Source organism: Amborella trichopoda, chromosome 9 (assembly GCF_054954075.1).
Source record: "Amborella trichopoda isolate Santa Cruz 75 chromosome 9, AtrichopodaSantaCruz75HAP2 v2.0, whole genome shotgun sequence".
Taxonomy (NCBI): Eukaryota; Viridiplantae; Streptophyta; class Magnoliopsida; order Amborellales; family Amborellaceae; genus Amborella; species Amborella trichopoda.
Genome location: NC_142344.1, coordinates 9,203,200 through 9,228,264, shown reverse-complemented (window position 1 = coordinate 9,228,264; position 25,065 = coordinate 9,203,200). Strand labels below are relative to the sequence as shown.

Genomic DNA, 25,065 nt, shown 5'->3' with positions numbered 1-25,065 from the left:
AAAATAATAATTATATTAAGAAATCTTTTGAACAGTTAGTTACAATTGTTTATAGATGGGCACCTATTCGTATCCATCTTTAAGATAAATGCTTTATACCTCTAGACTGCATACTATAGAAATGTAATCCAGCCCACATTAATAATTATTATTTAAATAATCACCCTCCACCCTCCACCATCCTACCCAAAGAAGCACACCGATCTTTCAAAAGTTTAATTCCACGCAACACCACTAGTAATAATCCAGTCTTATTTGCAATTGCAAGCCCACAAGGCCCGAAATATAAAAATATTTTCACTCGCATGGCATCCCTTACAACTGACCCGTTCTGAACTCGCTATTTGGATCTCGATATGACGAGTTGTATGATCGTACTTCAGATGTAATGCCCTGCATTGAGATTGTACTTGGAAGTGACTTAAAATCTGCTGATCCGGGCGAGAAATTGGTCCCTCCCTTACACTCCTGATACTTGAGCGTTAAAAAGTGTCGAATTTAGTGATATGGCCAAAAAACTGTAGAATTTTAGACCTGAAGCCATACCCCACAAGTTCCGAGTCCGCTGGGCAGTTCTAATTCCAAGCCAACTCAGCAATTCTTAAAACAGTGGTCTAGGTATACAAGCCCGCTTTAGTAATGTACGGTATACCCCATGTTATCCTTTATATATTCCACTTACAGAACCGTACATAATGTTGCAGAAAAATGAGTTTTGGCAGTGGAGGCCTGCGCTCCTCGAGAGTAATATATATCTGTATTATTAATTTTTATACATTATCAGGGTTTAAAAAAAGGTGATCCGGATCAAAATTGACTGATCTAGATCCAAAACCGTAGGGGCTCGCCCAATCCCCCAAAATATCGGAACCGGCCAATTCCCTCTATGAATTGTCCAGTGTTGTCAATGATCCAATCAGAACAGGATTATTTTTTAATTTTTCTTTTTTTTGCACCCTAATTTTTCAAAAATTTTATAGTACGGTTCACCCCGGATTGGTGATCTGCCAAACCATACCATTTTTTCGAATAGGCGAACCGGGTCCCTGATCCGTTTTTTTAAAACTTGTATATTGTAAAGCATGGTGAGTTCGTCTTAACAAACCAACCACACTTAATCATAATCACATAGAGAGACTCGAGAAGATTATTGCACAAGCCTTCGAAACCAATACAAGAATGTTTCACTTCGAAAATGAACTATAAATCTAGGAAATTTTGTCATAGCAAGAATATAATTACATACATGGGATAAGGCTCGGAAGATATTGATGATAATATAATTACATATTTATTTACATATCATGGCGGATGCACTTTCATCCTGGAAATCAGGCTCATGGCATAGAATTTCCCTCAAATTTGAGGGTCAAGTGTCAGCTTTCTCATTCATCCGTCTTTGATAATGATCCTGTTTAAAGTAAAACTAATAAATGAATAGTGTCATGCTGGGGACAAATTTCATGCACCTTAACCAAATCGACTACACCTTTTATTTGCAATAGAAATGATTCATTTTCATAAAAATGTTGAAAAAAGAAGTGCTAAATGGAGAAGAAATGTCCATGAAATCTGATCAGATGCAATCTCCTTTACAGTAAGAATATTCATCTTTCATGCAAGGATGTCTATTGGAAAAAGAGAAACATAACAGAAAGATTAAATAGCCAAATACCCATATCCTCTCTCTTAATCAGATTTTTCATTTGAACATCCATAAAGCAGGTCGAGTAAATATACAAGCACATTGAAACAACATGAAAGACAAAATGCAGATCACATTTAGTTTAGAAAATTTGCATCAGATGAACCTTGAATTAGATCAACAAGCAAAAATCATACCAATCAAGTCATACGGTATATGTTTACACATACAACAGTTTCTTGATTGTTTTGCTTAAATCCTATTTTATATAATAAAAAAAAAAAATCAAAAGTTTGTCAAATTCACTGCTTTACATAATACACAAGTAGCACTAATAGAAATCAAATGAAACATGGAGAAGCAACTCCAGTCAATTAAAATCTTTCACAGTGAAGAAATGGCTGACATTTCTTCACTCAAACTTAGTAAACAACTAACCAATTATCCTTCCAAGATGAGAAAGAAGACACTAGTTCGAATTGAATGAATCCAAAGTGATGTTTCACAAAGAACCTATGAGGACATCAGTCCTTTAGGGATTCCCCTAATTAACAGTCGCTTACTAAGGACAGGATACAAAGAAATATACTCACACATCAAATAGAGTCCATAAAAAGTATATTATCCAAACAGTGATATATTGTGGGTATGCACGTAAAAACATTGGCTAATGTCTAGCCTGCTGATGAATGGCCGATATGTGAAAACCAAAAATTCAACATTTTTTTACGACAAAGTCATCTGGGTTACTTATACTTCATCATCTGTGCATTATCCTAACTATTTGGGGTATCTTGGCTACTTGTGTTGACTTGAACCAATTGGAGTAAATGCTAATCTAGTACTAAGTGTAACATGAACATACTTTGTTATTCATGTGAAACTAATGTTATACCTCGATCTTCAAACAATAATGCCTGAGAAATCAAATGATGTAGACGATGTGCATGCTGCAAATTGCAGAGTCAGACTTGAGGCCTTTAGAGGCATTTTCAGCCAAATTCCTTGGGCAACGGCAAAGCTGGTTCTAACGCTATGGAGCTCAGGCAAGTCACTTCTGAAAACAGGTAATAATAACACCTCTGATATAGAAGCTAATAGCCATGGCATCTGGAAGCTGTAGTGCCAGTTTAGGGGTGAAATAGTCTTTTTCTTCTCAATATGGAGTTGTCTTTTTTTTCTTTTTTTTTAAAATTCAAGGCAAGGTTGTTAATTCATGATTGGAAGTTAATTTTGATTAGAAAGTCCTCTTTAAATAGGATTTAAGGTCTACAAATAGGTTAGAAATGATGAGAAAGATTGCTAACAAACTTGGCATATAAGCTTCCATCATTTTCGTTTCAATCAAACTATTAAAATCTTGCTCTTTAATCCTATTTGGTAGTTTGATTCAAGCATCATATGGTATCACGCAGGCTGGTTCCCAAAGCACCCGCGACACGTTGCAAGTTTGTGCGATGGCATCTAGAGGTTGAGGAGGCTGTGGTTGTTGTGGTGATGAACTCATTACAGGGAAGATATCAACTATCTAATGAGGAGATTCAAGGAACTGGTTATTGAGGTGTGCTCATCCACTTTAAACGAGGTTCAGTTGTTCATGAAAGTGATGGATTTGACTCCACAGAGGAGGTGAACCCATTTCATAACAAGCGGAGAGAAAATCCCTCCACAGTTGAGGATCAATTGATTCATGCTCTTGAAGGGTCACACCTCGGCATTCGGGATAATGTGCCTGCATTTAACTTGTTGATTGTAACCGGATGATTTTCTAGATTAGATTGCGAGCATTGAGACCTTTGAGTCAAAAGATTTTTTTTTTTTTTAAATGATAACTTTGTATACAGGGTAGAGGAGTCCAAGATATCAAAAAATGGGCTTTCCACAGATAGGAAGCTCAATATACAAAAAAAAGCTGCATCCCAGCAAGGGGTGTGTCGTACAACCAAAAAAAGAGGCCGCCTCTAAGAAGGAAACCGTATACAAGGCACCAGAGGACCCGTAAAGGAACATAAAAGACTTCCTAATCAGAGGCCATTGGAAGGAGGGGTTGTCCAGAGATGGTGTGACGGCCCTCTTTAGTGAGGGTGTCAGCTTCCTGGTTTGATTCCCACCAAGTATGCCTCCATACCACGAGCGCATCCCTACAGAGAAGTTGAATTTTGTCAAAGATGTAAGCAAGTGACCAAGAGTAGAACCAGAAGCCCAACTTATTACATTCTCAGAGTCTCCCTCAATCCGACAGAGGAGTTCCACTGGGTGTCGAGCAACTTGCCCCCCTCGAGTAATGCCACAGCCTCTGCTGTCATTGAGTCGACATGGCTGATGTGTTTGGAGGAAGAAAGGGTGGAGCCACGATGGTCCCTGAGGAGAACCCTAATTCCCGAGGGGCCAGGGTTGTCTCGGGTCAGGTGGCCTCCAAAAAGAAGTATGAGGAATACAGGTTTGTCTAGAAAGAAGAATGCTTCCCAGTCTTGATGGAATGCCGTGTGAGATACACCTTTAAACCGCTTGTGCTTAGTAGCCCAAAAAATTACCCAGAATTTGATCTTGGCAAAGGGAACAGCCAATGAAACACATTCACCTCGGAACATGCCCTAATCAGGTGGCAACAGGTGCAACCGGAAGGGTTCGACAAAAGGACGGGCAAGATTCTAACCTGGAGGAAAATGAAGTTGTGCTTGAAGGAGAAGTTTGTCTGATCCAACTATGCCCAGGACTTGCACAAAGGTTTCATCACCTATGACAGAAAGAAAACGGCGTGCAAGAGTACACCAATGAATTTTATTTGTTGATGAGTCACAAAAAGATGCATGCGAATGACGATCAGCTCGTTGCACCTTATGCAAGTGGCCTGAATTTTAGATCCAGGAAGAGATGATTTTACACTGAATCTTCAGCCTTGATGAAGCCCACCAGTTAGCCTTAAAAGTCAAAACCAAGTTGAAGAGGAACTCTGTGAACACCCATATGTTAAGTCCTTAAAGGGCACACAATCAATCCAAGGCAGTGAGATGTGGCTTACCCGAACCCTAGACCCAGCAATGGAACAAAGGTGCAAGAAAGGGCCCGGCTGTGAACAGAACTCTTCAAATTCGAGAACAGGGTCCTCAGTGTTTCCAGTATGGCAAGCCTGGGCATCGATCTTTTGAGTGCCCTAAGAGACAAAACCAGGACACCTCAATGATGGGGACGAGGATTATGAAAGGAGATATCGAGATGGGATGGGGCCTATCTATCATGAGTATCCTAACAATGAATCGAAGGAGGTGCAATAGATTTATACCCAGATGAGGGTGAATTCCTTGTGGTCAAGCAGCTATTGTCAGCCTCGAAGGTGGTGGAAGAACCCTGGTTGCGAACAAATATCTTCTGCACTACGTGTGCAGCCCACTGCAAGGTGCATGATAATCATTCATTAGTGGTAGCTGAGGCAACATGGTGTTGCAAGAGATGATGGACAAGCTAAAATTAAGTGTATAAAACATCCCCAACCATGCAAGATTACCTAGTTCAAAAGTAGGAAACGAAACTTTTGTTAATCATCATTGTTCAGTTAATTTTACCATTGGGGAAGCATAATAGGATCGTCTGGTATGATATGTTACCTATGGATGCATGCCATATCATTGGGACGCTCATAACAGTATGATCGTTCTCTTATTCATGGGAAAACAATACATCTACTTTTGGAAGAATGGGGTTAAAATTACATTGCAACTGTTAGAAGAGGATAACCGGCTTGAATCCAAGAAGGGGGAGGGCGAGGTTGCACTCTCGTTAAATATGTTTCATGAGGGAAGTCCGAAGCAAGGATAATGCATGCATTGGTAGCAAAAGATCATTATCAACATAATTCTGTCCTTTTTGTGTTATAACATTGGTGGAGGAATTTAAAGCTCTTAGCGTCGGATTCAAATTCACCCAAGAGATAAGTAAAGACAGATTTTAAACTCAAAAGGGTTTTGTACGAGTACTTTCATAAAAGTGATGAACCAAGTGCTTTGCCCCTCAACTCGTAAATTTGTGGTTGTATAGTGCATACTTTGATGAGATTCTTATTTACAGCTCAAATAGTGATGACCACTGGGACCATCTGAGACAGGTGTTAAGAGGAACTTCTCAGGGGAAGTTGTTAGTATATTTGAACTCTGTTATGATAGACAATTTGGTGTTTCTGTGATTTGTTGTTTCAGCTGAAGGAGTTAAGGTCATCAAGTCAAGATGCAAGCATTTGTGGATGGGCACTGTAGGGGCGGTGAGAAGTTTACATGGTTTGGACACTTCCTGCAGGCAGTCTATTAAGAATTTTAATATTGTATTGCACCAATAAATAAATGTATGAAGAACGGTGGTTTAAATGGACAAAAGAGGCTAAAGAGAGTTTCAAACTCATAAAGGAAAAGATGATTAGTGCTCTCGATTTGGATCTCCCAAACTTAGAACCAAACTTAGAAATGATTTTCTAAGTAGAATGTGATGCTTCACATGTGGATATTTGGGCTGTCCTTAGTCAGGAAGGTAAACCCATGGCTTTCTTTAGTGAGAAGATGAATGAATTGAAGACTCAGAAATCCACCTATGATGTTGAATTCTATCCTATTACGCAGGACCCACGTCATTGGTGACATTATCTCATACAGAGAGTTTGTTTTGTTCTCAGACCATGATGCTTTGAAGTTTTTGAATGCCCAAACTAGATTGACTGGCAAATGTGTAGTCAATTTCTTATGGTTAGGAGGTTTCTATTGTTATTTGGCATATGTCAAGCAGCCAAAAAATAAGGTGACTAATACTTCAAGCAGGAGGTCCAAGACTTGTATGCAGGACAGCAGGAGGTCCAAAAAATAAGGTGACCAATGCTTTGCCCAAACGTTAGTGATGCCTTCCACAATTATATGCTATGAACCATATTTTTGTAAAATTCTTGTCTAATGTATACAGGACAGCAGGGTCTCTTCATCTAATTATGTATTGCGTGTTGGATTTCTTTTCAAGGGGAGTCAATTACGAATTCCAGAAAGGTATAATCTTTGCATTAAAATCATTGGTAAGCAAATTGCCTGGTGGGAGTCTTGGTGGGTACTTCAGGCAAGATAAGACAATTGCACAAGTGGAAAAGTACTGTTGGCCCCAACTCAAGTGAGATGTCGGCTAATATGTAGAAAGGCACAGCGTCTGTCAATTAGCCAAGGGCCAACCATAGAACACTGGCTTGTACACCCCTCTGCCTGTTCCTGCCACCCAGTGGATGGATGTCAATGTGGACTTTATGGTTTGACTTTCTTGACTGCTAGAGGTTAGGATTCTATATTTGTGGTGGTGGACCGTTTCTTGAAGATGGCACACTTGAAGATGGCGCACTTCATTCCGTTCAAGAACAACCTTGATGCCACAGATATAGCTGATTTGTTCTTCAAGGAGGCAGTTTGACTTCACGTTGTACCCAAGGCTATTACCTCAGACTGAGATATCTGCCTTTGGTGAGTCATTTCTAGAGCACCTTATGGAAGAAGGAACCCAACTTCAGTACAGTAGTGCCAATCATCCCTAGACTGATGGCCAAACTGAGGTGGTAAACAGGATCTTGGGGAATCTGTTAAGGAGCCTTGTAGGAGACAAGCCTATGCAATGGGATCAGACCTACCTTAAGCACAGTTTGCCTACAATAGAACACTCAGTCGATCAACTGGAAGGTCCCCCTTAGAGACCATGTATGGATAGCTGCCGAAAAAGGTGCCAGAATGGATTCCTCTGCCCGAGAAGGAATGAGGGATTGATGGTGTGGAAGCTTTAGCAGAGCATCTTTAGGAGGGTCATAAGGTGATTTCAAGATGGTATATTTGAGGAAAAAGTGTTTCACTAGCAGCACCCATCATAAGCTCATGTACAGAGGTCGATGCCAATGCTTACAAAATTGAGCTTCCAATGGGTGTGATATCCCTATCTTCAATCTTGTGAATCAATACGAGTATCATGGGGAACTCTGAGGGTTTGGAGGTTGTTGGAGGTTGTTCTGTGGGAGGTTCAGATGCCTAAGCAGGTCGCCAACAAGTTTTATGATATTTGAATAATTACGATCCTTTTTGGTCCAATGGAAAAAAAAAACTTAAGTCATAGATTTCATGGATTTCAGAAGAGAAGCTGAAGCAGATTGATGAAGAGGCAAGGAAGAAGTTCACAACTGAACGGAACCTGGGGTGAGTCCTCTCTAACCAGGGGAGATAGATGTAGGCAGTGTGTGTGCTACAAATTTTCAGAGTCAGATTCAGGCCTTTAGAGGGGTTTTTCAGCCAAATTCCTTGGAGAACAGGCGAGGCCAATTTTGGAGATATAGAGCTCAGTCTGTAGATCCTGAAAAGGGTATTAGTAGTAAGTTTGATACAGTAGCTAAAAGGACCTTAGGAAGCTGTAGTGCCAGTTTAGGGGTAGTAAAGTTCTTTCTTTTTCTAGGGATGCAGCTGTCCCTTTTTTTCTAAATTCATGGGCAAGGTAGTTAATTCATGATATCAGTTTATTTTGACAAGGAGTCCTCTTTAATTAGGATTTAAGGTCTATAAAACTTGAGTTTCCTAGTTTAACTTGAGGTTGCCAAAAACTTCACGGCTTCCACAGGTTTCTTTGTTTTTTTTCAATCAAGTTATTGGAAATTTGCCATTTACTCAATTTGTTAGTTTGATTCTGCATCATCAAGAGCATTACAATATAACTATGAGCAATCTGGTTGGGCAAGTTCACTTCGTGTGGTTACATGTGGGGGCCAAGTAGGGAAATGTGTCTAAGTTAAAACTGATTCCAGCTGAATCAGGGCCAAAAATAGCTTGATTATGGAACAACAATCACCACCTTTTGAGGGACCGGAGAATCAAGTCGGTTTAGAAGTCAGCACTGATTTCTTTTACATCCATCAACAGTAAGACGACACCAAGTAAGGAGCAAAATAAATTTGAGAGCAGACCAAAAATTACTGACCATCTAGCGCTGTATATAGGGTGTTGAATTTTCTTAGTACTATAAACCCTTTTACGAGAATGAGAATGAATTGCTCAAAACTAGAAAAAGGTACTAATTATGGAAGGGCTCAGATAAACGTTGAAACATGTAACTCTCATTAGAAGTGACTGCACCATCGGATTACTTCTCAACAGTAGCAAGCCATGCAATATAAGAAACTCCAGTCACAGAAGTCAGTCTATGAGAAACATGAGGATGATTGAAATACGAAGTTTCAAAGCCTCCAATACTAGTATGTCATGAGAAGACAAAATTCAATAGAAGCATCAATTTCAAGACATTATACATCCTCCTAAAAAATGAATCATAAGGTGAGCATGATCATCTACAAAAGTCTTAAAAGATGAATATAATTTTGAACTGAGATCACTTTAGATAAACAGTTGGACTGAAATAACTCAAAAGCCAATTCAACAATGCAAATTCAGCTTCTTGGCTCAGCTGTTAGGACATAATACCTGGATGTTGACGCCAAAGGTTCCAATTCAACTGACCTACAAAAATATAAAAATGGAAAGATAGGAAAACAAGGGCAAATTCAACAACTAAAGCCTCAAGGTAAGAAAGGGTGCATGAGTGCAATGTTCGAACAAAAGAATACCCATGGATTCACCCCGACAACTGGATGTTCCATTCCTGAGAAAAGCATTGAGTAAACCTCATGTTTGAAACTGACTTAATCCTAAAACCTATCAAGATTGACTTGGATCATTAATGCCATTGTTTAAAAAAACGGTCCGCCCGGCGCCTACACGCCCGCCTAGGCGTTTTTGAACAAAAAACCACACGCCTCATGAAAAGGACCCTGAAACGGGCGTTTTTACCTGGGCAGGCGCCCAGGCGGCCTAGGAGGGCGCCCAGTGAAGTCAGGCGAAAATTGCTTTTTAAATTTGCCCAAAAGGGCAGAATGGGTCCTTTTGACCCTTTGTATAAAAAAGTCATGGGGTTTATTTTTGAACCCCCAAAGTAAAATGTATGTTGCGAAATGGAATAAATTACAAATTTTGACACAAATATATGCATATATGTACATTAGGATAGCAAATATTTTTCAAAATGCTATGATTTTCCACTACAGGGCTAAAAATGGATGATTTTCCACTACAGGGCGCCCGAGGATCTAGGCGCCCACCTAGGTGCTGGCCGCCTAGCATTTTTTGATACCTTGATTAATGCATATTCAGAAAAAGGGTAAAAGCAAGGAAAAGCATTGTTAAAACTAGACAAATAACATAAAAACACCGCTAACAAATCAAGTATCTTAAAAGGACTGTACAAAAGGCTAAATTAATGACCAGAATACTGCTTTATCATTTTTGCTACTTCCTCAAAGGCTCAAAACTGTAGGCAACACATTAATGTACATTACTTCATACCACCATTTGTAACAAACAGAAAGTAACAAATCAAGCATCCAACATAACAATCTAAGAATCAAGATACTTCAATGAGTAAGTCAATGGCCAACTGTGGAACAAACTCAAACCTTTGAGCCAGGATTCAATTAAACCTCGGATCGGGGCAGGCGAAGTTTGGAGAGTTCATCTCTCCACAGAGCTGCAAGAACAATGTTTATGAAAATTGGGTAAGATCAATTGTAACTTCTCTATGAGATGGTACAAGATTTTGGGTTGCTATCTCATTACACACCTGCATCTTTATATCTCTCCTCCAAAACAGCTATATTCATTTTCGTCAATAAGTCAAGCTCCTCAGCCAATGGGTCTGGCCCTTCGGGGGCACTGCATGGAAGTCTAAATTAGGGAACATGGAAAATAATGGTATCTACTGAGCATGCTATACACCGTAAAAAAGCATTAAAATTGATTGAAGGAAATTAAAACATAGAATGCAACACATGATTTTCACAGAGTATTATCAAAATTTAGGCAGTTCACTTACCCCATCATGGAAAATCAATTTTTTTTCTTTATTCTTTCTTTCTAGGGAAATGGAAATTTGAGGTTTAATGAAAAAAATATGCAGTAATTGTTACCCACTGCATAAATTTGGATGTGGGCAACATTTGTTGCAGATGGGACAATTTATTATGCACTCATTAGCAATCATCATAAGAATCATTTTTATGTTGTCATCTCACAGTCATGAAAGTCGACGCTAGTCTGCCAATCCAGAACAGATACTAACAAGATAGGTCACAGAGACATGTCAATTGAGACCCAGAAGCACCACAAGGCAATTCGTTAAGCCCATCATTCAATGATTTTGAATTTATTTGAATATTATAAAATTTTAATAGCGTAGAAATTTTAAAACTAGAAATAAATAAGTCATAAAAAGTTATGAAAATCAAAAATTGAGAAGCATACAAAGAGAGGAATAGAGAAAGAGAGAAGGGGAGAGACAGAGGAAGAGAGAGATTTTCATAGAAAAACATATAAAAAGAGAGAGAGAGGGGGAGAAAGGAAAGAAGAGAGAGGGAGAGAGATAAAGGTTTTTTTTGAAAATGGGAGAGAGATAAAGCTTTATTACGAGAAAATAGTTTCACATCAAAGAAAAACAACAGAGGGAATGGGAGCAGAGAGAATAGGAAGCATACGGGATTTACTTGTATGTGTGTGTGTATGTGTGTGTGTGTGTGTGAGAGAGAGATGGAGAGAGATAGGGAGATTCCCTTCTAAGGAATCACAAGATAAAGAGATGACCGATCGTATAAAACTTTAGGTTGGTTCAAAGCACAATTTTAAAAGAATGAATCAGATATATATGTCCTACCAAATCTCCCATTTCACATGTTTCTTGGAACTACAATTTAAGAAAAAAAAGTGACTCGACTCAACTTCGGTTAGGACCAAATCGGCCATTACCCAAGGCCCTTCTTTCAGAGACCTAAATCACCTAGAGTCTTGTATTTACGAGGTCAACAAGCACATAAGAGGTAGATTGCCATTTCAGACAGGAAAAGGTGTTGTAGAAGGTCATTTGAGAACATAAATAAATACTAAAGATCAAGCGAACATTTTTCATTCAAGCAGTTTCTAAGCGTAGGTTGTGATGCATACTTTGCAAGCTAAGCATGGTTAACTTCATCAATTTCAGGGGGAAGAGTCTAAAACGGGTCCATATACTATAATACATAGTGTAAAGGTACATAAGACCGGCCATCCACTGTATTGTACTTATCAATGGATGACAAAGATAACCAGTTGATCCATTCACAAAAAATATGGCTTAGAAGCTGAGACTACTGCTGGTAATCGGGTCAGGTCGATGGTCCAATTTCTCGACTCAGCAGGTCGGGTTTGGGTCCAGAAGTATGGGACCCAACAGTTGGTCGGGCCCGAATATGTGTGTGTACATATAAATATTTACCTTTTTATATTTTGACCCTGACCTGATGCAACCCAGCGGGTTGGGCCAGACCCATACCTGACCCCTTGTCACCTGTTTACACCCTAGCTGGGAAACAGGCTCATCAACAGAGTTCAATGATATGTATGGACATTGGATCGCTGGTATGCATGCCTTACATGGTACCAGTATGAGATTGGATATGTTTTGGTTGTAATTTGTAAACAGTTGTATTTGGTAGTCACTTTCTGTTATCTTTTTCCTTTCATGTATGATGTTCTCTTGAGGCATTTATGTCTTTATTTCTCTCCCATGGGCATTACAATCATATGGAGTGACTGTAAGTCACATTATGAGTCTTAGAACCCTAAAATGTTATACAAAACAGTTCCACACAAAAGTGGGTGATCAATTTGAAATTTTGAAAAACTATTGTACCTTGTAGGAAGTCTAACATCTTTGGGTATTCCTATTCAAACCTAAATTGTTATACAGAACAGTTCCAGACAAAAGTGGGCGATCAATTTGAAATTTTGACAAACTACTGCACCTTTTAGTAGGTTTAATCAATCTCACAGTTAGTAGAAAGTACACATTTTTCATTCTTCTGTTGTTAAGGTGGTAATTTTGTCCATGCAAGACTTCACAAAATATTCACTTGCATAATTTCGAAGATCCTCTGTCACATAAAAGGAAATCCAAGAAAGGGTCACACTCGATCAGCAGTAGTTCTCAAAGTAAACATGTTTTTAAGTAATGAGTGGGGTGGATGATCCAATTGGGGTAATCACCCAACATAGAAGTTCTATGAAGAGCTATTGATATTTATCTTCAAATAAATATCGGGTCCCTTGGAATAGTAGGAAACAAGGGATAGTAGCTCAGTCAATGGCCAAGGCCAAATATCAGACAATGTCCTCTGTCTTATGCCGACCAGTTTCTTCCTTCAGGGAATTGGAATAGTAGCTCCAACATCCATGAGATGATTTAGACAATCAAAATGCTACTCAAATATCTAAAAGCTATGTTGTTCATGAAAGAACCAAACATACTAGCGTCGACGTTCACTTTATGTGAGATAGGGCTCAAGAAAAGAGCATCAGAACGCCTTTTGTTTGCAGTGAAGTCAATCATTCTAAGCAAAGCCACTCAAGTCAAGAATGATATATTTATGTTGTTCAAGTATGAGATTCAAAACATGCATATCTTGTAACAAATTGTATCATATTGAATAATAGAAAAGGCAGAACTGACATGTTCATTTGCCATATAATCTATGGGGGCATATCATCATTATCATTAGAGCCTTATCCCACCTATTTGGGACTACACGAATCTTGTTCCTCCATTCTGCTCTATCAAGGACCATAAAGTCACTTGTTTATTTGCATATAAGTCAGTTTAATGAATGAACTACTTCATTTTTAAGTTTTCAAAGCATTTTTTTCCTACCCAGCACATGCAAATTATGACGAGCTGGATCTCCAAACAATAAGCACCGTTACATTGTATAGGTTATCGAGTTGCATTATTTTCTCAATCTTCAAGAAGAAAAAAAAAAGCAAGACAAGAATTTTCCAAATGTTAAACCTCAATACTAATTATATGGTTCCATGCACTTCAAGGAGAATGTACTATCAACTCATCTTTCCTCTTCCCTTTTCCCCTTCCCCCTTCCCCTTTCAAAGATAATGACAAAACCTCCACAACGGAAGAAAGGATATTAAACGAGGTTTGCATTTCAGCACAGAATTATAACTCTCCTCTCCACTTCTCTCACCCAGAGAATTGTCAACATAACTTAAGAGATAAAGAAGGTAGAATTCTCTGATATAATAACCAAAAACAAAAAAACCTAAGAATTCTCTTTCAAGAGAATCAGCATTTCTGGTCCGATCACCATCAATAGGAGAGTTAACAGGAAAAAAAAAAAAGACTAACAACTGAAATCAAACCATATGAAAGCATTAACGTCAGCCAATTCTGTAAAAACTAAATATAACGTCAGCCAATTCTGTAAAAAATAAATATATGATTTTCAAGTAACACTTTGAACAATGAGTTTGAATGATAAACAATGAGTTTGAATGATAAACCTATGCAAATCAGACAAGTAATACTTTGAACAATAAGTTTGAATATTAAACCTATATAAATTAAGAATAATTATTTCCTGACAGCAAAGTAAAAGCACAAAGGCTAGAACGAATTGAAGGCTTATACCTATCCAATGTAACATCATACACAGATCTTACGTTATTCTCTCTCCACTTTCCATAGACAACTCTAATTGCATCAGTTGAGACAATTTGCTTGTTAACATATAGAGGAGCCTGCATAAATTTCAATCAGGCATAACCAAACAAGGTGTATAAAGTAAGACAAAGAAAACCATGTTTGTCACAACAGTCTCACTTTTTCCTTTCCTAATAACTCGTAAAAAAGGGTGCATTCTTTCTTATTTCTTGGATATTAAGCTTGTGTGCACTATCCACCAAATGATTAACTGATTGCATGAAACAAATGAAATGGTCCATAGTAATCATGAAAGAACACAAATTCTGGCCAATCTAATCTATTCACATTCGTTGTCCTAGCTTTCATATATCAAAAGACAATGAACTTTGCATTTTCTAGATAACATTTCTAATTTACTAAAACTCCATTATTAGAGGGTAAAAAACAGTCATGATGTATTTAGGGGTAGCTTTTTCTGTGGTTAGGGTTTTTTTTTTTTTTTGAAAGTCGTTAACTGTTGTAGGGATTAAAAAAGGAGATACATAGATCAAACGAGAGGACCCACAGTCCAGGCCCCTCTGCATAAAATGGGCTAACCCAAAAGGGTCCTATACAAAAAATGGGTGGGGCTTATAAAATTACCCAAAAGGGTCCTATGTGGTTAGGGTTTGCTCATCAAGACTCTGCAGGGTTAATTTAGTCATTTAAATTTGAACAGATTTTTGGAGTATTAAAGTCATTGAATGCTGTAGAGATTTTAAGGGCATTCGTTGTAGAGATTTTTAGGGTTCAGGGTTTTATTTTGTTTATAAAAATATGAGCTATTGTAAAGAAAAGATATAGAGGAATTTTTCTTCTTTTTTTTTTTTTTGAGTGAAGCTCATGAAGAGACTCGTATTTTCAGACAGAAACCCTTGCACGCTCCAAGAGAGAGTATAATAGCTCACCCTTTTTCGTTTCATTTTATTTTTTCTTTCTCGCTCTTTTTTACATCAAGCCATTTCACAGGAAATGGACTTGTTTGCAGAACAATTTCAGGGAATAGGATCAGAAGTGGACCACATAAGCCACTATGACAGGGTGTAGCTTGAATGGCAAAACCAACTCTAGTGTAAAAAATAAAATCTAGCCATAAACCAGTAGAAGTGGCTGGTTTCCCAGATCCAAGGGGAAGTGGTCAGTCCTGATTCTTAACATACAGAGGCTTTTCGTCAGACTAAAACCCTTTTTTTTGTAACTTCCAGCCATTTTGGGGGCTTCATATTCTTTTGAAAGAGGTTTTCATCTTTTTTATGACAAAAAAGGGAGGTAACCATACACATAATTCACAGCCATGCACATGAAAACCTGCATCATGGAAACCCAAAATGACTTCTATGGGTCTTTATAGATGCTACAAAACCTTAGCGACTTGGCCTAGCAAACAAGAGACTCTATTCCTTGGACTTACCTCCCTTTATAAACTATTTTTGAGAACGATGAAAGAAGATCAACTCGAAAGCAAAAATTCAAACTCGGACTTTGTCGGTCCCCCAGTCATGGTAACTAATTATCTTGATAGGCCATTATTAGAGGGGAAAAAAAGGAATAAATATCCCAGAGAAGTTTTCTTCTTACAGGAAGGTTTCTTAATTGGCAAATAAAAGAGAATAGATAAACCATATTTTTCTTGTCAAGCACTATTAGTGAATTTGACTTGGTTATTAGGAAGGCTCAACTTGTTCAATAGAAAGAAACTATCCAAATATTTTGAGAATATCCAGTCTAAAAGAAACGAAAATAGGCATTAAAATTTTGAAAAGAATCTGATCCAATGTAATAGCACTGATAACTGAAGGGCCAAGCATCTAACAGAGCACATTTGATGTACCTGGGATTTTACTGCCAAATTTATGGCATCTGATGGCCGTGCATCCACGCTTATCATTGCTTTATCACCAGGCTTTATTAATAAAACAACATACAATTTGATGCGTCAGTGCAACAAATCAAGTTTCCACAGATGCAAGATACTAACACTTAAATGGTTAGCAAAAGTAAACCACTAAGAAACACAAATTGATGATAGGTATAATATGGTACCTTGTCAAGATATATTAGGGCATGGTACGTATTAACTACTCTTTTAGTAATTCTCACCATTCTAACCTGAAATTCAACAAACACAATTACAATAGAATAATCAATAACCCATAGACAAAAAACAACCTTATGGATCACCTTACCAGTACAGAAATCACTATCCTATGAAAGAAAATATTTTGGGTATCGTCAAACCTACGAATCCAGGATTTCTTTCGTCATTACTCCACATGATTATATCTCTCACTTTTTAAATTACATAGACTGACCTTTATACAAGCTTTTAATAATGTTAATAGTAAAGAATGTCTTATATCTAACACCATGAATGTTCTGTCACAATAGAATATTATCCATATTTATGTGAAACAAAATCTAATTACAGTAAAAGGGAAAATTATAACTATCAGCAAAGTGAAAGCAAGTAATTACAAGTGTGTTTATGGAATGAAATAAACCATGAACACAATCAAGATAATTAAAAAGAAATAAAAAATAATAAGTCATGCTAACAAGCCTCATGCAATCTCAGAATAGAGAAATATAGGAACGTAATTTTAACAATCTTATTATCAAGAATATTCAACATCCTCAATTACTTGATTTCAGTCATTTTTAAAATGCATTTTTTAAATTTACGAAAATAGACCTACCCATTTTTTTGAAACTTCCAGGATATCCTTTATAAAAGGGCAATCATAAACACTAATGTATGGGATCCCACTGAAATATGAAGCCAAGTATGCTAAGGACAACAGCGGGATGGGCAATATCCTGTGAAGCAATTAGTCATAGCATCTCCCTGCACATTATGCATCCTAACTATGATAACATTGGTCGTAATTATGAGGACTTAAAGAGTGTTTTACATCTAAAATGGCAGGCTACAAACCTATCAGAATCATGTAGCGATCAACACCACTAGTATAATATAAAATACCCAATCTAGAGCAGTTGAGCCAATTTTTGGTGTATGAGATTCTATAGCAAATATGTTACTTATGCATAAACGATTATCAAAAGAACTAAAAAATGATGTCTGTTAATATGTGGGCACGGAAAGAGAGAGAGAGAGAGGGGTTGGTGATATTTCAGAGCTGATAATAAATAAAGAGCTCTGGAACAATCTTCAATTCCAGTAGATAGGGAAAACACAATGATAAAAAACTCAGCTCACCTCATAACCAAGTGTGTTGATAAGATTCTTCACAAACTGGAACTGACCTGGCCAATCCTGGAGAAAACACAAGCTACATTGTCATATTATACTAGAGGAAAGCAAAACGCATACATATGCTAGAAGTTAGGGACTATAAACCAATATAAATTGAGCTACCACTTTCTCATCCTGTAGTAAAGCACCAAGGAGATTCTTCACGGCGGACTCCCCTAATAACCACACCACAAAAGTGATGAATGCACATAAACCAGGTATTCCAGGAAAATGAGATGTGACAAAGGCAGGAGAAAATTTAAACCATTCAAACATAAGATACAAGCACAACTCATGATTTCGAGTATACCAGATGGTGATACCACTCATGATTTCAACGGGTATACAAAAACTATGATCTAAAATACAGCTCCACAAGAATGATTTGTAAATGACTTCTTTCAATTTATTCAACATTTGTAAGCAACCATTGCAAACACACCCACCAGTTACATATTGCAGACATAAATATTGCATACAGTGTCATCAATAATGAACATACCAACTATAATTGGCAGCAATATGTCTCCATCACAAGCAATTTTCAAAAATATAGTGGGACTGTGAAACCGGCTTAGGAACCCATGTCCAACTGAACTAACAAGATTAACCTGATCCTCCTTTGAGGCTGAAGAAGGTAATAACCGACTAGATGAGTGCCATGGTGTCATTTCTGAGAACCCTTGCTTATGCAATTGGTAATGTCTTATGGTTTCTGCACCAAAAAAGAAGTGTGAAGGTCAAGTTCAACAATAACACGCATACTTGCCAGGTTCACGTCAAAGTGATTCCAGACAATCACTGCTCAAACTGGAACTTTTAAGGATCCAACAATACAAGATAAAAGAAACCATGTTTTTTTCAGGGACCTTGAGTCCTGAAAACTCAACATATGGTAGGGCTTTTGAAGGTCCCTAATATCATTTTCCTCCAAACGAAACGGGACAAATGCGAAAGGTTAGACTGAAATGAGAGAGAGAGAGAGAGAGAGAGAAGCATGAGGAATCAAGTGAGCGAGGCACAATATGCAGAAATCTCGAAGATGAATAAGATCCATTTATTCATTTCTCTACAGATAATTTGAAATATAAACAAAATTCCAAACATATCAAGAAGCATTCTAATTCTAATCCGACAACCAAGAACTTCCAAACCAAAACGAGAAAGAGATATAAAATCCTAACCCAGAATGAGGAAGATGAAGAGAGAGAAACCGACAAATCCGAACCCCTATCAAGGAAGAGATAGAGGGAGAATTATCGCTGAATAGAAAGAACGATATCAAGGCCAACCTGAGGTGAGCACAGAGGCCTCAATATATTCATTGTCTTCGTCGTCCCAATTCTCTGTCCGCCTGTAGGAATCTCGAGAGGCATTGCAGCTTATCACAATCTTTCTCTCTCTAGAAATCTTCCTCTCTCTACAGAACTTCTTTTTTGCCCAAATCCCCTCGAAGAATTGCTGAACTGAGAAAGAAACCTTTGAGACGGAAGCGTGGGAAGGGCCATTGAACCTGCGAAAGTGAGCTCCAGAAACAGGAGGAGTGTGAAAGCGCAGATGGATGCGAAGCATTCCTTGATTCCCCAGAAACCAACAAATGTTTCGTAGGGTTTCAGGAATGGGATGGCTCAAACATGGTCTATTTTTCTCGGTCTCTCTCACAGAAATGGACGATAGGCCATGGTCTTGTCTATGATCCTCTGACCTCCTCTATGCCATTCTTTCTCTCGCTGTTTGCCCTTTCTAAATCGTCAAATTTCAGCCGTTAGCGTAAAAAACAAAAAATAAAATTACAACAAAACACCCCAAGACAGCCCTTTTTACGCAATTTACACCCTCATCCTTTTTCTCAAAATATACTTTTCAATGCAAATATCCCTAAACAAAGAAAAATGCCTATACTACTACTATATCTTACACGTCTCTCTTCCCATCTCTCCTCTATCCCACCCAGCCGCGTAGTATAAATGCGGTTCGTCAATAAAATATTTAGTAAAGGGTGGTCTCGCCGTTAGGTCCGGTAGTTACAAATGACAGTACTCAATCTTAGTCTACTAGTTATTTTAGGGCGGTCAATAATTTTTGCTTATGAAAATGACATTTTCGTCTAAAAAATAAATTTTGTTTGAAATATTTTGTAAGATTATTTTAAAAAATAAATTTTTTTTGAAATATTTTGTAAGATTATTTTAAAAAATTATAAATAAAAAAAAAACTTAAGTTGGGCAAGTTACATGAAAGTCTCGTCATATGGGTTTTTGTACTTTGCTAAACAAGAGTTTAGACCAAGATATTTACGAAAGGGAAACTTTAGTCCCAAGTTATTTACTCTGAGGGAATTTTTTATCAATTTTTTTTACATAATTTGCAACTATTCTACATGTGTTTTATTATGAGTATTTTGGACTTTATGAAATTGTTATAAAAGTAGATGGATGGAAAGTTGAATAGTTCATTTCTTATAGATATTTTTAAGGGATTGTATGCAATTATATCATTTACATTTGGAATATGGAGGTTACAATATCTTTAGTATGAAATAAAAGTAGTAACATTTGTCAAAAAAATAGGGAGGTCACAATTACTGACCACGATCTGACTTGTGAAATCTAATAACTTGGGTGTGTTACAAAGTTCGAGAAATTTTATTTTGAACTTTGAATTTGATCAATAAAATAAATGTAGCCACCCAATTTCACATTTAATGGTCAAGATTTATTGTGACCACCTTGTACCAAAAGTAAATTGTCTCATTATATACTTTCCCTATTTTTTAAAGGGTATGATCTCTATAAGGTTGCAATCTTAAACAATCCAATTAAGGCAAACCCCCAAATTTTGTTATAACATATAATTTTTTTTGTAAAAAATTCTTAGGATTATCTCAAAGGTACAGTTTGTATAGTGCCGAGGCTCTAAACAATCAAAGTAGAGCCCATCTTGAAATAGTGTCGAGAAATGTGTTTTCAATATTGGAAATCTTTTTTCTAGCATTAAAATATATTTTCATATTTAATTATATAATTTAAATCATTAAAAACAATGTAGATCAAGCATGTTTATGAAAACTTGAAAATCTTGAAAATTGACGGTCTAAAATGCGTTACAAGATGCACTATTTTTCAAAACTTGAAATCCATTTTTTTCTCTTGTTCATGCATCTTGATGTTGAGATTATCAATTTGAGGATATTTAGGTATCACACAACCACTTCTACTTAAATGTTTTAGGTAGGCTCTAATTTGATTGCTTAGAACCTCTATATAAACTTTTTCCTTATCTCAAAATCTATTTTCATATGTTATTATAAAAAATTAAACTCCAAATATGGTTAAAATCAAATGGATCTATAAATATATGAATATATTGAAAATTGACGGTCTAGATAATGTGTTACAATAAGCATTATTTTTTGGATTAAAATATTTTTCTTCTTTTTTCATATTCATACATCTCGATCTCGAGATTATCAATTAGAGAGTTTTCCAACATTAAAACAACATTTTCCAATGATTTTTTTAGGCGCATCTTTAATTCTACATTTTAATGTTACAACTTTATATAAACTTTTTCCAGTTTTAAATTATTCTCCCTTCACTTAATTAATATTTTATAGTCTCCCCCCAAAAAATTATATAAATAACTTCTCGGATTTTGTAACACACTCTCACTCATTTTATTTCATATTTAATGGCTAAGGGCAATCTGTGACTTCTTTGTAACAAAGATAAACGATCTCATATTATACAATCTCATTTTATATTATTGTTTTTAGGGTATTATAAACGTATATTCACTATATGTAAAGTGCCAGTTGGTTTGTGATTTGTGCACATTTGACATTTAATGGCAATATCTACTATTTGGGTTTCATGGGATGCTTTGAACAGGAGTAGGAAAAATTGAACCACTGCGGTTAACCGAACATGGGTCAGAAGCGGTTCAACCAGCCTAACCAACCCCATACGATAAAAAAGTGTTAAAAATAAAATAAAAATACAAAAAGAACATAATAAAATATGAAAAGTATTTTTAAAGCATGATTAAACAAAGCACATTTAAATGAAGTTTAAAATTAATGAAAAAATGGATTTTAAATAATTGATTTATGCCCTGGGGTATTTTAAAAATCTTAAAAAAAAATAAAAAATATAAAAATAAGCCAAAACAGTTCCAATATTTGCCAAATGAGAAACATTTAAAAATGCATTAGAAAAAAAATTCCTTACTTTTTTGGATTTTATATATTTTTTAAATTTTAACAAAACACTTTGCTGTTCCGCCTAAACCGGCTGAAACTGGAACGGTCAGTGGATGGTACCAATCTAACTGGGGGGATAAAATTCCTACCAAGGTAGCAGCCTTCTCCCCACTGACTCACCAATAAATAAATAAAAATTAAAATGCAGAATTAAGGTACACATAAAAAATCCATTGGGAAAGGCTATTACGATGGTGGAAAACTCTCTTTTTGGTCATTTCGATATCGATATGTACAAATATAAAATAAAAAAAAATGTAAATCCTAAAAATAGTGCATATTGCAACACATTATCTGGACCATCCATTTCAATATTTTATTTATTTATAGATCTACTTGATTTTTACCATTTGTAGAGTTTATAATAGTAAAATTATAGAAGAAAATGGATTTCTAGGCCATCCTAAGAATTTTTAATACCAAAATTACACCTTATAATAAAAATTGGAGGTGCACCTTACTTTGATTGTTTAGGTTTGCAACTTTATTCAAACCACACATTTTTCTAATAAGGAAATTTCACAAAAAAAATCCTAATTTTTTATTGAATTTTAAAATAGTGTTATCTATTTTATATTTGATGCTCGAATATCAATAGTTGAGAGCGTGTATTGTATTTTGATTTTATTTTTTTATACATGGGTGTGGTTTGTATTAAGTGACAACTTTAAATAATTAAATTAAGGCGCACCTCCAAATGTTATCATAAATATAATTTGTGTGTAAAAAATTATTAGAATGGCTTGAGAATCTATTTTCATCTCAAAATATAAAATATTAAACTCCAAAAAATAGTTCAAATCAAGTAGGTCTATAAACACTGGAAAATCTTGAAATTTGGCTGCCTATATAATTTGTTGCAAGATACGCTATTGTTGGGGTTCAATTTTTTTTCCTTTTCATACTCACACATCTCGATGTCGAGATGATTAATTTGAGGGTTTTCCAATATCAAAACAACTTTCTATGAAAGATTTTTAAGGTACGATTTAATTCTATATTTTAATATTGTAACCTTATATGAACTTTTTTCTTTACACGTTGAATTGAGCTCAGATTTGGGCGCCAGATATCATTCACGATGAAGATACGGGGCGAACCAAGTTGGGTTAGCTGCCCAATTGCCAATGCCACGTAGGGATGGGTCAGGGGGGGGTCGAATCGACTAGCCCATTGCACGCCTATCTTTGACCGACTACTAAAAACCCGTGATGGTAATAAAATCAAGTACTCAGTATAAGAATTACCCAAAAAAGGAAAAATACATTATAGGGGTAACATAGTGGTTAGCACTTGATAATTTACAATACTACGTTCTAGACTCAATTATTATAGAGTCAATTATTACAAAGGGAAGGGGGCCTTCTCCCATTTACTCACCAAAAAAATCATATTAGCGGAGGGGCAATTTTTAATTTCGTGCATCATTAAAACTAAAGTTGTCTTTAGAAAACCACATATGTAGCCATTTCTCGACTATTTGGGGTAGGCTTAGTGAAATATTAGTGTTAAAAAATACCAATATCTCATAGTTGACTTTGTGAAATAGTAGTGTTTAAAAATACCCATATCACAAGAAGGTGTTTCATTCGGTGAGATATTGTTGTTCAAAATAACCAATATTTCACAAGGTTTTTAAAAAGATATTGGTGTTTTAATATCAATATCTTGTGAAAACATTTGTATATTGCATAAGGTGATCTAATGAGATATTAGTAGTTAAAATGTCAATATTTAACATAGGAATTTACTCAGTAGAATATTGGGACTGTGATATTGTCAACATCTCATGAGTGTTCCTAAAAAAATGCCTTTTGGTGGGGCCAAAAATTGTCCCTCTAAGAAATTCCAACCTATTATTAACTCATTATGATATTGTCTTTTGAGAGTTTTTCAAATTTGGGATTAAAAAAGGAAAGCCTTATCTTTCTCTCCTATATTGTTTTCCTTAATTCATATCCTAGATTGACAATTCCATGAAATCAAATAGGATATACCTTACTGTGGTCCTTTCCAACTTTAAAGAAGATGCATTTTGCCTTAATTATTGTGTGCAAGCGTTTATCTCCAAAAGATTATGCAAATTTATCTTGAGTATTGTTTAATATTTACAGGTTCCAATGGAATGTTCTAGCTCCTCTACACATCATTCACTTTTATTAGTATCAAACCAACAATTATTGTTTTTTTTTAAGATCATCTGCAACAAATAAACTACTTATCTATCTAAAGACCAGTGAGATTATTTATCTCTATGCGATTGACAGCAAAGACAACACCATCACCAACATGAATATAGTTTGAATAGATTTGCAATTTAAACATGGGAAATGGCAAGCAGAGGGTTAGATATCTAAATCTTATATATTTAAGGGGTCACCGGTGTTTCATGGACATGAGGGTTCATCTAGGACTACAAATATTAAATACTTGGGCTTATAGGGTTTTAGAACTCAATTCGGCCTAACTCGTCAAACTTAGCATGAGTTTTGGTGTCAATGTTTCCAACTCTGGCCTGTCTGGATCATTTTTCCATTGGAGTAGATTATTCCTTGATTACAAAATATCATTACACGCTCTCATAAGGCATTTATGAAATTATATAGGAATATATAGATGGCATGTTAAATAGTTCATTCCAATCATCAATCTCTTTAATGATATTTTTGGGTTTTTCAAACTTTTTGAAATAACGTGTTAACCTACATTAGTTTGTACTATTTTTATTATCTCATGCATGGTAAAAAGGCCATTTTTCATATTTGTATTAAGTTATTAGAAATGCTATTTTGAGTTGGGTATTGCATATTCATAAAAAAAAAAGAAGCTTTATTACAATAAAATCACAATCATAACCATCTGATGTAAAATCTAACTGCATAGATGCATCTTAAAGTTCAAAAGAATTTATTTTAAACTCTGAGATTGGATAATAATAGAACAAATGTAGCTGCCTTATTTTACGTTCAATTGTCAAGATTGATTTGTGACATCCATGTACCAAATATAATTAATCCATGATAAATGGGTTCAATTGTTTTAAAACCTGATGATTCGGAATAGGAATTGCCGCTCTAGATCAGTAATCAGCTGAGACCGAACTGATTCTCCATATACGTATATAAGCTTAAGTGATGTTTTTTTATGCTCCCCCTAAACCCACCTCCATAAACTCTTTTTATTTTATTTTTTTTATAATATTTTTTAGATGGCTGCTTTATCTGGTCCAGACCGATCTGAATCGACGACCTAACAATTTGAATTAGATCTATAGGGCGGATAATCCACCCCACTAACCCAGAT

The 25,065-nt window shown here is 36.1% G+C and overlaps 1 protein-coding gene across 20 annotated transcripts; it reads right to left on the bottom strand.

Annotated features, from left to right (window-relative positions):
* Nucleotides 1–1,182: 1,182 nt before the first annotated feature.
* Nucleotides 1,183–19,295, bottom strand: LOC18424202 (Wound-responsive family protein). 20 transcript variants are annotated; one of them, XR_016041342.1, is made up of 14 exons: nucleotides 18,794–19,295; nucleotides 18,004–18,216; nucleotides 17,625–17,677; nucleotides 17,466–17,522; nucleotides 16,289–16,354; nucleotides 16,077–16,148; nucleotides 14,192–14,301; nucleotides 10,307–10,398; nucleotides 10,143–10,213; nucleotides 9,115–9,150; nucleotides 4,929–5,035; nucleotides 4,668–4,799; nucleotides 4,483–4,598; nucleotides 3,511–4,382 (listed from the first exon to the last, which is right to left on the bottom strand). XR_016041342.1 is itself a non-coding variant. In XM_006828793.4 (10 exons), the coding sequence occupies exons 1-9, from the start codon at nucleotides 19,071–19,073 to the stop codon at nucleotides 10,161–10,163; spliced, it is 996 nt and encodes a 331-aa protein (XP_006828856.1). In that variant the 5' UTR covers nucleotides 19,074–19,295; the 3' UTR covers nucleotides 1,183–1,411; nucleotides 10,143–10,160. The 20 variants fall into 20 exon arrangements, 2 of the variants coding, with proteins under 2 accessions (XP_006828856.1, XP_088703843.1); XR_016041341.1 differs by having other exon boundaries at nucleotides 4,483–4,566; XR_016041340.1 differs by lacking the exons at nucleotides 3,511–4,382; nucleotides 4,483–4,598 and adding an exon at nucleotides 1,183–1,411.
* Nucleotides 19,296–25,065: the final 5,770 nt, after the last annotated feature.

What these genes read in the sequence shown, in the direction of transcription:
- LOC18424202 (XM_006828793.4), bottom strand. Translation starts at nt 19,073, where the DNA reads ATGCTTCGCATCCATCTGCGCTTTCACACTCCTCCTGTTTCTGGAGCT. An exon ending in GGCCTCTGTGCTCACCTCAG is followed by an intron (nt 18,217 to 18,793) that starts GTTGGCCTTGAT and finishes TTTTTGGTGCAG; the next exon opens with AAACCATAAGACATTACCAA. An exon ending in CCCTAATATATCTTGACAAG is followed by an intron (nt 16,149 to 16,288) that starts GTACCATATTAT and finishes TTATTAATAAAG; the next exon opens with CCTGGTGATAAAGCAATGAT.